We start from the raw sequence: 11379 nt of genomic DNA on the forward strand, positions 1-11379 counted from the left end.
TTGCCACTCAGCATTCAAAATCAAGCATAATTTAGTAGCAACTGTTGGATTAGAGTCTGTGTGAAGGAAGAAAAAGACATGTTTAAAGTGCTTTGAAGCTCCCCCCAAAATTCTGGACCTCTTGAGGTCACACTAACACATCTACATTTAAGTTTTCTTTCCCCTGAGAAGTTTTTTTTTCTTGGTAGAGCTCACAAAGTCTTATGTTGACTCTAAATGTACAAGCATCATGAAAAATGTCACATTCAGTTAACTTCAGAAGCCTGAAAAGAAGATCTATAATCTCTCAAGATATGTGGGATAAGCATTGCACCATCTAACATTGCTTTACCTTAAGTGAGGTACAAACAAAGACTGGTCGATGGTCAGTAGTGCTTCACATGAAAGAAAATGGCTAGTTTTATAAATAAGCTAACATATTTGGATAATTTCTTCTTGATTAGATCATCAGTCTTGCATATTACATTTGCAGCTTTGCTTCAAAGATTATAAAAGAGTTAAACTGTTGTTTGCTGTTATCTAAAGTAACTGAACTTAATCAACACATATGGTATGAAAAATACCTTTAAAGTAAAACATTAACAGATTTACCAAAAAGAGAGCGCACAAAAACAACTCACAAACACAGAACGTATTTTCTTTTATTACTTTATTTTGTCCCAAATTCAAGCAACACTCCATCCAAGACCCCAGCTCATACATTCAAAGACAAACCAAGTTTCCCTTTATGTACATTTGAACTGTCTCACAAATAAATAAAACGAAGGAATGGATTTAAATAAATAAATACTCTTTGGGACTGTTTTTTGTGTTTGCTGGTGGCGCCCAGCACCTGTAAAAGTCACATAACTGGAGTTAGGAGTTGACATCTGTAAAGGTTATTTACCCTGTACATATATTCCTTCAAGTCATGTATTAAAGACTGGTGGAGGATACACAAATGAGTGATGGCAGTGAAAAGTTGTGGGATTTCCCTGTTTAATTCCAATTTAAGAAGTTAAAAACTGCACAGGACTTTCAAATATTTAATCTTAACCTACCAAATAAAAACTTTATAGTATGTTCGTCATATATATATCGCTTTCTTTTTGTTTTAAACCATTAAATGGTGCCTTCAGTATTCTAGATGCAGGCTAAGTTGAGCTTCTATCATGGGAAAAAACATCAGTGTCACTTTTGAAATGTGGGTTTCTCAGATCAGCTGTAAAAACCTCATTGAGAAGAAACCACAAAATCAAAGATTGCGCACACATGTACACTGATTTGGGGGTAATTAATTTGAAGGGCTCTGGTGATTTTGTGAGAGAAACCAAATAATATTCCGAAAGAAATCCTGATCAATGCTCAGCGTGAGAGCATGCCAGCTGGAACATCTGGACACCTAAGATATTATTTTAAAAGTGAATACAGGTTAAAACACACGTCCCTCGACTTAAAATCTATATTTACAACTGCGTGAAAACTAAATTAAAAGGAAAGAGAAGGCTGCAGGCGCAGGTGAATTTAAAGACAATATAAATTGTGCAAAAAGAGTTGCAAGTCAAGTTTGTACATTCAGTGTATAAACACACTGCATTGCTGAATGATTCGTGACTAAAAAAGTTTTTAAGTCAGTGTGAAAAAGAGGGAACGACCTTATTGTTCTGCTTTCATTTTTCCATGAAGTCTCATGTTAATATTTTTTCTCTTGTATGATCTAAACTAAAATGTTAAACTATAGACTCACATAGACTAACTGAAGGCTACCGTGGTCTTTCTCAGCCAACTGTCCCGGCGCTCCGGGGGCTGGCCGGGTTGGAGAAGTGCACGTTCCAGGGGTCTTGGCTGGATGGAGCCGCGAGTTTCTCCCGGGACACGTTGCGTCCGTCATCCCCGACCTCTGTTTCTATTTCCGTCTCAATTTCCACCTCCCTTTCCTCCAGCTCCTCGGGCACGGCCTGGGAGTCCGAACCCTCTTCTGTCTGCCCTCGGTTTCTCTTCTCCCTGTGCAGCAGGAGGCGCTCCAGTGGTACGGTGTTTTTCCTGGGCAAGAAGAGGGAGGTCTGCGGCAGGTTCTGACCCGCCGAGTACACCTGTCGGGAGCCCTCCAGGTTGAACAAGATGCCGGTCCGGCTGGAGTAGTACACGTCCCGGTTGTTCTCCAGGAGCTTGTGGTTGAACAGACAGTCATCCCGAAGGCAGACAGGCTGGAAAAGAGAGAGGTGAGAGGGGCAAAATGAAACAAACGGAAATAACCAACCAAATCTTTCTTTGATGCATGCCATGAAATAAATATTTTTTTGTTTTTAAAAAACTGTTTAAATTAAAAATAAATAAATAAATAAATAAATAAATAAATAAATAAATAAAAATCCCCGTTTAGAAATAAATCGGATCGCATGGAAAACAAAAGTGTTTTGCGGGATTATTAAATATAAAATACACGAAAAACAAACCACACACACAAAAAAACCTCTCACATTAATTACTTCATAGCTCAGAGAAATACAAATAACTCGCTGTTTAGTCAAAGAAACGGTGAAACACAAATGTGGACTATTGTTTGCATTATTTTGTGCAGAAAAACGTCATAAAAACCATAAATGTAATAAAAGTAACTGAAGGTTTGAGGTCTGAGTTTATTGACAGTGACCTTTATCGATGAATGAATATTTATTTTAGACACACTGTGCGTAAAAACTAAGTAGCACAAGGTTCCGACGAAATGCGTGGGGTCGATTAAATCACAAATAAACACTGAGTGAATTCAAATTAATTATTTGCTTACAGAGCTGAACGGGTTGCCCTCCAGGTCCATGCACAGGTAACGGCTGCTTTTGACGCCGAGGATGGCGATACGATCTCTTGCTTCAGATTTCAGTAGAATCACACCTGCAGGAGGAGAAAGGAATAATAATCATACGAGAATACAGACTTTCATTATACTACAGCATAAATATTAGAGTTATCTTACTATAGGTGCTCCTGGACGTAGTTTTGCGCACACTCCCATCTAATCTGATCTCCAAGTAGAAGTTATTGAGGTCTGTGGATGTCTGCAGGTGGACGTATCTCCTTGGGTTCCCCCAGGTGGATCCAACCAGAGGTGATGGGTTCGGGACCATATCCCCGAGAGGAAATCCCTGCAAGACAGCGAGAAAGAGCGCCAGCACGGTGTCTCTCATCCCCATTCGCCTGTTGACCTCCATTCTGGTTCAAACTTCGAGCTCCTGGAAGTTTTCAGATGCTCTGTTGTCGCAAAGTTTGGAGACAGTTCCTATTTAAAGCCCCCCGAGCGCCACTCCTGCTCACATCCTTTGGGTAAAAAAAAAGGAAAAAAACAAACAAAAACGAAACTCGCCCCCAAAGCAGATGTGCGGGTTTGCTGCAGCGGAAGGGCCACGTCCACCTCTGTCTGTTTACACCGATGCTGCTGGTCAAACAACAGAACTCTTATTTTTGGTTAGTCTTGACTCATCCACCTTAAATTAGACCTGTTACCAAATAATTCCTGCTTTAGTTTGGTGTAAAACGATGTACAGGGTAAATTAAAAGGAAAAAAACCCCGGAACTTACATTTTATTTTTAATCAAACCAGACACGGGTCATAGTATAATTTAACTGATTATAATTAAGACGTACATTTTAAATTAAATAGCTTATTATATATATTTAACAGAACCGGTTAACCACGGTGGACTAGACTTGTGTGCTGGTTCAGTTTGCCTTTGCGCACCTGCAGAGCTCAACAGTCCCTGTGTTTGACCAGCAGAGGGAGACACTTCCTTATATAGAGCAGAGAAACGAAAGTCTGATAGCAAGACTGTGACAGAATAGTTTCCCCAGAACATCACTCTAAAGTAAACTCACGCTTCAGTTTTGTGAAAATCAGGACCATTAAGTGCAGCCAAATAGTTAAAAAAAAATTAACAGAAATGTTAAATACCAGTGGTGGAAAATAAGCTTATTCATTCTGTACAGCCAACAAGCCTTTAGATTTAACATGTGGCCTTCAGAGGAGGCCTGACTCCTACACTTGGACCTGCTGTATGAATTACTACACTCTAAGGCAGATGTTTGTCTGGGGTTGAAAAGTGTATTATAGTTGAATTGCCTCAATTGTGCATTGTTTCCAATGGCCAGCAGGGGGCGACTCTTTAGACTGCAAAAAGGTGTGGAAGTCCTCTAGAAAATACTGCTCACTTGCAGGGAAGAGGATTAGCGCATTTTTATAGTAGTATTTTTAATGAACTTTTTGTGATTATTATAGAAAAGTAAGAATTCTGGAAGAAATTTTTACAACTAATTCTGGCAACAATAACGTCTGAATTCTGATTAAATCAGAATACTGAGGAAAAAGGTCTATGCGAAAATATTGTTTCCCTCACAACCAACAGGCATGCTATATATATATATATTTCACTTCTGTTCACTTCACTTTCAAGTTTTGTTTTGCTGAATTCACTATGATTTTTTTATGGTTCAACTTAGAGTAACAAAGGAGGATTAGGGAGAGTTTGCTCTACCTTGTGAAAAGTGAGCAGTGACAGTTGATTTTCTTAGTCAGATTCACCTCCAGTTTGTCAGGTAAAAGAGTTTAAAGAGATAAAGAGTTTAACCAGTGCTACACAAAGAATCACACCTTTTCAAGCAGTTTTAAAAAAACCAAAACAAACTTTTATTGGTATCTCAGGAATACAGTAGACTGCTGTGCACAGCACATACGTACAAAAATAAAAGGAAAAAACTTTAATATCCTTACTTAGCATTGTCTGTTTTCAGAAACAAATAACTGAAGTTTGTTTCTTTTCATTTACAGTCATCAGCAAACCAAAACTAAGGCAGAAGGTGAGGTATATGAGAACAGAGGAGAGGAATAGAGAAGGATTTAAAAACAAAACAAAAAAAACAGAGAAAAAGCACACACCCTTAATCAGATTCAGAGCTCAGGCATGCTAAAGTATGTTAATCATTATTTTTTTTAAAAGAAATTCCTCACCTTGACTTAATTAAATTTGACCTATGATAAGAAAATGGAAGAAAAGAAAACAGATAAATCTGGATACATTTCTTTCTTTCTTTTTTTGGTCAAAGCTGATAGGTGAGTGTTTTGCTTTAGACACAAACTTTCCCTCTTTTAGAGATTGTTTTTCATGACCGATATTGTTTGAAAAGTTGCTTCCTTACACTTGTTTCTAATCAAGATGTCCTTGATAAGGGGCTGCCAGAGACTTTGGACATCTTGATTAGGGTGCTGGCTGAGAGAAGTGCTCTTTGCTTTCATGTCTTGCTCAGCTGAAAATACAGATTCACAACGGTTTACTCCCGAGGAGATCAGTGATATGACACGCAGCCTCATCAATGACAACAATGAGCCTTTTTTTCCCCTTTGTTTGTTTTGCTGACATTTTGAGCTACATTTGCTTTGCTGTATATAGCCTTGGCATTTGCAAAAAATGCCCTCAGAGCAGAAACAAGCCATTTAAGATTGGGGAAGAACACTGTTATGATTAAATGAGCAGCGTGGCGTGTTCAAATCTTGGGGTGCAGATGGAGCTCAGCAGCAGCAGCAGCAACAGCAGCAGAGGGCACGCCCTGAGGATGGCTGGGGAGCTGTCCTAAAGGACTGGAGTGCAGCAGGAGAGGTGAGGTGAGGCTTTGCGTGACTCTGCTCCCCACATACTGCATTAACTCTGCAGATGTCCCCTCCACAGAAATATCCCTACATGACTATTTAGAAAGGGGAGTTGACAGCAAGTTGCAGGGCTGTATTTTAAAGAGGTGGTGCTCTAGTTTCATAGGATGTAGTGCTGTTTCAGAAAATACTGCAGGTAAAAGGAACTATTAGAAATATGTTTTTGAGGGCTTAAGACAGTCCGACCCATATAGAAGACCACCCTGGTCATTGGGGTCGGGGTCCGTAACTCTGACCTTGAACTAAAAAAGGCTGAAAGGAGAGGAGGAAGCTCCTGGGTTACAGCTGGAATCCCAAGGTCTCTTGCTATAGCAAGTAAGCTGTGGGGTGAGGGACAGGCAGAGGTGGGAGGGTGGGATAGAGCTCAGGTATGTGGAAAGCTGCCTGTCATCCTGGCAGATCTGCATTCCTGCAGCAGGTTTGAAGAACAACAAAGACAGCAGGCCAGCTCTGTCACATACGTCTTTCCTGGATTTAAATAGTCCTGTTTCCTCTGTCACAGGCACAGACAGAGGCAGATGATCAAGCGTTCGTCAGTTCTGTTTTGTTTGTTTTTTTGTTTTTTTAAAGTAAACAGCTGCAGAAAGTACAGGGGTGAATGTACTTGGGAAGACTCTCAGGAATTCTCAGAATGAGGCAAGAGAAACATCTTTGGAATATATAACAAGATATTTGTGCACACTAACAGCGGGTCTGCAAAGCTTAATACACCTCTAATAAACTTTTCTTATTAAATAATCAGTTTTTGACTAGCTCAGCCATTCAGCTATAGCAAACTAAGATCAAAATCAACAGAAATACAGATGCAGAGTTAAGAAATCTAAGAATGTGGATCCAGTCCTCGAGCTGAACCGCGCTTTAGTCCTTAAAGTCATCTAGAATTGCATTTCAAAACATTTACCTCCAACACCTCACTGCCACTGCAGTGCTGCTGCTGCAGAAAGCAGATTCAAGCAGGGGAATTGCCCCAGGGCATGCACATCCTCTACCAAACTCACTGATGTCAGAAAAAAAAACAAATGTGGAAGCAAAGAGAACATTGAGGCACCATCATCGATGGTCGACTGTGCAGCCTGAACTCTTAACGCCTCATCCAGGCAACTGTAACAAAGCAGCATTGTATGGTTTTTTTTGTTTTTAAAAAAAGAAGAAAGAAAAAAAAGCTCCTGAATTCTTCTTCTTTTACATTTGCCAACTATTTACAAAGTTTTTTTTCATTGGTTTCATGGACAGTAGACATCATTTTCAATAGCAGCTATATCTTTGCCATTCAGAAAAAAAATGAAAATAAATAAATAAAAACCGCATCCCAGTTTACTGTGGGAGCCCTGTCCAAGACTATGTGCTGTAACATTTCTACTGTGCGCTCTATCTGCTCAAATAAAAATTTTCTCCATGCTGGGATAAATACATATTCCACCCTGTTTATATTTCGGCAATCCCACAAAGTCAAGCTCGTGGCCTTGTGCCAGTCTACATGGCTGACGGCTCTCTGGTCTCAACCACAGATTGTTTATTACTTAATCGATCTAATTACAGAAAATAAAATAAACCAGAGATAGTCAACCCCCTCCCCCTTCTGAGGCCCTGTTCGGTGTGTCAGCCCTATTTCTGACTCCAGCGGGTGTCTCTTACATGCAACTTTAAGGGGGCCACAAGTGGGAACACCAAGGCACCTTTAAATCGTGCAGCAAAGGTAGTGAATTTAACCACTGCCAGCTATCGATAATCAAGCGCTTAAAGGTTTGCGGAAAAAATAAATAACAAACTTAGCAGATATTTGAGCAGAACTCCATGCATCCCTTAATCGAGTAAAGTGGTTCTTTGAGGTAACAAAAAGTATTCATTTCACTCTCCAAAAGCACAGAATACAGCTCATCCTCCATCTCAACAAAAAACAAAAGGAAGTGACATTTAGTTTAGTTGCAGCAAGCACCAAGGTAAAGTGGTACAGGCAAAGTCTTCAACTTTCCCCTGTCCATAAAAACAATAAGCAGCACAGTATGGCATACATATACAAAGATAACTATCCAAATATACATATATATATATATATATATCTATATATATATATCTATATATCAGAATAAATATTTGTCTTTTCTTTTGCAGTCCATGGGTGTGTATATCATTACTATGCATTTCTATATTACCTGGAGGAACATCCACATGTGCAAATTGTTAAGTTATTGCCAGTTTGTCTCATAGTCGTGGGAGGAAATGTGTGACAGTCATGGCGGTGGTGGCCTTGTTGCCTCTCTTTACACGGCCATGCTTGCTGAGGGCGATGTAGAAGCCCTTGTAAACAAAAGACTCATAGGCGTTGTAGTTGTTGGGCAGCAAAGTCTCCTTGAACTTGCACTCGTCCTTGAAGACTCTCTAGAAAAAGAGAGAAGGACAGAGGGGTGGGAGCAGGGAGGGGGTGAGGGGTGTCAGTAAATCTCATGACAGACGCAGTACGAACATCACAACATATGCATGGTTTCCACATGACCTCTGCTTTGGAAAACAGCCTGCCTTAGACAGCATGCTTTGAGGGAAACAGGAGGAGCAGGCATGCTGTTGCAAAAGAAATGCCCTTTTCAAATGCAGACACCGGCCTCCTGCTTTTACTGCTAAACTCATAAAAAAAGTCTCCCGACTGGGTTCACATCCTAACACTAATCAAAAGGAGAAGTGAACGAGCTGCAATCAAAGGCTGAATAACACAGGAACACATTACAGTGTTTACTAGGACACATTGTATTAGCATAAAAAAACCCTCTTTTGCTACAAGTGCAGATCTGTTGTACATATATATGTGTAGAAAACTGTTACATGTAGATATCCTGCTTGGTTAAAGAATTAACATTAAAGCACAGTCAAAGTACGGCAAGTAGAAGCAGTGGTGCTAATTCTGACTTTAATATTGTAATTTTCATCAACTAGTAGTTAGAAGCTGTCATACCATGGAGCAAAAAAGGCTAATACAATATTTTTACTGGCTTTGGCAATTACAGACATATTTTTATATATTATTAATTTCTTTTAAATTAACAAAAGAAACCAAACTTGTCAAAAACCTTGAATACAGACTTAACAATCTAAACAGGGCAAAATTATGACCACAAGTGATAAGTTTGATTTTCATATTCAGCCCAAAGCCCAACACAGCAAACTGTAAATTAAAAATCGAACTATCGTTTCCATTTTCCCTGTGAGATACACGCCAGTCTGAGCTTGCAGAGTCATTGCAGATACACACTATTAGGCATCAGCACTAAGTTGTAAGGTTGGATGGGACTCAGATTTATAAAATGTCCATGCTTCAAGGATTTTTATGAGACATAAACAGCTCAGAACAATATTGTAGAATCAAATTTTAGTGTAAGAAGAGAGACCTGCTGTGATATTTGACATCAACTGTAGCTAAAAATACAGAAATTACACACACACACACACACACACACACACACACACACACACACACACACACACACACACACACACACACACACACACACACACTTGCCTTTTATTTGGCATCTAAGGCATTAAACAGCATGTCATAACTGACCTACTTTTACAGACTGGCTATAATTTCCCTGTCATGATTTCACTGAAGATCGTTTGATTGTGCATAGCAGCTTCAGGAAAAATGAGAAAGAGACTCTTACACCAGGAATGTAACTAAGTACATTTACTCAAGTACTGGGGCACTTTAAATGGAAATAATGCACCTTTAGCTCTAGCTGCTTTGCAGGTTAAGCTGAAATATTATCACTGAGTGGGCCGTTCTGCTGCACAGCAACTTCATAAATCACTGTTTCCGATAACAGTTACTTTTGCTGAAATACAACTGTGAGTGTGGCATTTTTACTTGTAATGGAGTACTCTACGTGGCACCACTGCTTCTTTTACTTGAGAACAGGATACTTAAACCACTGACAGATTCTGACACAGCAAAAGATTTGAACATTGAAGCTTTCTTGGACCCTGCTGGGAAGCCCCCCTATCATCGCGGCATATTAATAACACAACAGCGCTCATAAAGTCGTGGATGCAGCAGCTATATGAACTCGTCTTACACTGAACAGGATATGTGTGTATGTGTGTGTGACAAGGAGAGAGAGAGAGAAAAAAGGGGGTGGGGGAGCCTCTGAAGTTGCGCACAAACGTACCGTTCCGTATAACCTTCCCCTGCTGTTCATTGCGACAAACAGCCCACTCCTCACTCCGAACAGGCTGATCACTCCTCGGTCCACGGTGGAGATCTCTATCAGACCTGAACGAAACATACTGTTAGGGAAGCAAAGACACAAGTCACACTGCGACTGGGGGTAAAGTCGAGTAACTGGCCTATGCAGCAGGGATGGGTGTAACCTTGCAGGTGCATTGCGACTGGATGATGCTCTCCCTGCTCAATTAGCCCCTTTGCAGTTATCAGCTATTTGCATGTTCGATGCGAGTGTAGTCGAGAGCGTGCTGAGAGGGACGGGAGGGTGCCCTGCTGTAGGGGACGGAGGGTAAAAATAAGTTAGCGTCTAAACTGGCTCAAGCATTCATGTCATGTTTTTGGTTTGGGAGGATATTTCGCACTGCACGGATGCAAAGCTCAGTACACTGGTTTTGCTTTCGGGAACTTTCAACCATGCCGACACCTCTTATTAAACATCATGCAAGATAAGTGAGCGGTTCTAACTTTTGCACAGCCCTGCGCATAGGGTTACACTCTTTTTCTGGGTCCAGTGCTTTGCCGGATGCAACTCACTGTATTGGTTCTCATTGTGTTCACCGCTTATCCTGCCATCCGGGAGCACCTGCAGGTGAAACCCAATGCCCACGTTGCAGTACAGTCGTCGCACTCTTTTGATGCCCTGCAAATAGTCACTCTCCCAGTTCAGCTCCGATTTCCCCCCAGTTATACCCAAGTAGGAGCGGGAGAAGAGGGTCTCCCACTTCTTTTCCAGTAAAGTCGCATTAGTCCTGCTCGGAATCGGATAAGATGAAACGATTCCCCAGAGAGAAGTCCACAGTACAATAACTGCCAGTAGCGTCCAGTGCGTCCGGGCCCCGCTGGACATACTGTAGTGGCACCTTTGCGCAATGGCCATCCAGTTTACCTTTGGGGCACGTGGTCAAAGTTACCTGCCCTAAAAATGCAACTCTTCTTGATTTCTGTCCTTTGGCATGGTGGTGGTAAAGGTTTATTTTGGGATCAAGATAGATCAAGGCCCCATAGCCCGAGATCTGAGCAGGAGGATTGGGACAGAGCGCGTCGGAGCTTGAATTGGTGCCGGTGGCGATGATCATCTTTCGCCGCTCCGCGCCTCTGATCAGGCAACGCTGGCCGTGGAGGGGGACACCACTCACCGCAAAACCAGCTCACCTTGCCCCCGACTCTCACATCCTAAAATGACATCACTGTGACTTCACCGCTGCACCCCCCATCAAAAAGTAGGAGATGGGAGGAGGAGGAGAAGAGTTACAGGACCCTGGCAGGAGCGGCAGCTCTGATAGGAGTAATGGGGGGTGCTGCACCTTCAAATCAGCGTCAAATAAGCGAGACAGATTGAGAAGAAGAGCATCCTGTGGTGCATTTCAAAATAATAATTAAAAAAACTTCCCTGCATCAGCTTCTCTCCCTGGTTAAAAAAAAAAGCTGCACAGTTATATGCTGTGGCCTTTACAAAAACGCAGTCTAGCTGAATACACAGGATATTTTT

The 11379-nt window shown here is 41.2% G+C and overlaps 2 protein-coding genes across 2 annotated transcripts; both read right to left on the bottom strand.

Moving 5' to 3' along the window:
- Nucleotides 1-638: 638 nt before the first annotated feature.
- fgf23 (fibroblast growth factor 23) lies at nt 639-3218 on the bottom strand. Its single transcript, XM_085436697.1, has 3 exons — nt 2954-3218; nt 2768-2871; nt 639-2186 (listed from the first exon to the last, which is right to left on the bottom strand). The coding sequence occupies exons 1-3, from the start codon at nt 3186-3188 to the stop codon at nt 1758-1760; spliced, it is 768 nt and encodes a 255-aa protein (XP_085292823.1). The 5' UTR covers nt 3189-3218; the 3' UTR covers nt 639-1757.
- Nucleotides 3219-4630: 1412 nt separating this feature from the next.
- LOC146689548 (fibroblast growth factor 6-like) lies at nt 4631-11178 on the bottom strand. The gene is made up of 3 exons (XM_085436873.1): nt 10425-11178; nt 9835-9938; nt 4631-8053 (listed from the first exon to the last, which is right to left on the bottom strand). Exons 1-3 carry the CDS (start codon nt 10765-10767, stop codon nt 7877-7879), a joined length of 624 nt encoding a protein of 207 aa, XP_085292999.1. The 5' UTR covers nt 10768-11178; the 3' UTR covers nt 4631-7876.
- Between the last annotated feature and the right edge of the window lie 201 nt (nt 11179-11379).

Source organism: Copadichromis virginalis, linkage group LG17 (genome assembly GCF_057382275.1).
Source record: "Copadichromis virginalis isolate Kocher_CV1m ecotype Utaka linkage group LG17, C_Virginalis_male_GT1.1, whole genome shotgun sequence".
Taxonomy (NCBI): Eukaryota; Metazoa; Chordata; class Actinopteri; order Cichliformes; family Cichlidae; genus Copadichromis; species Copadichromis virginalis.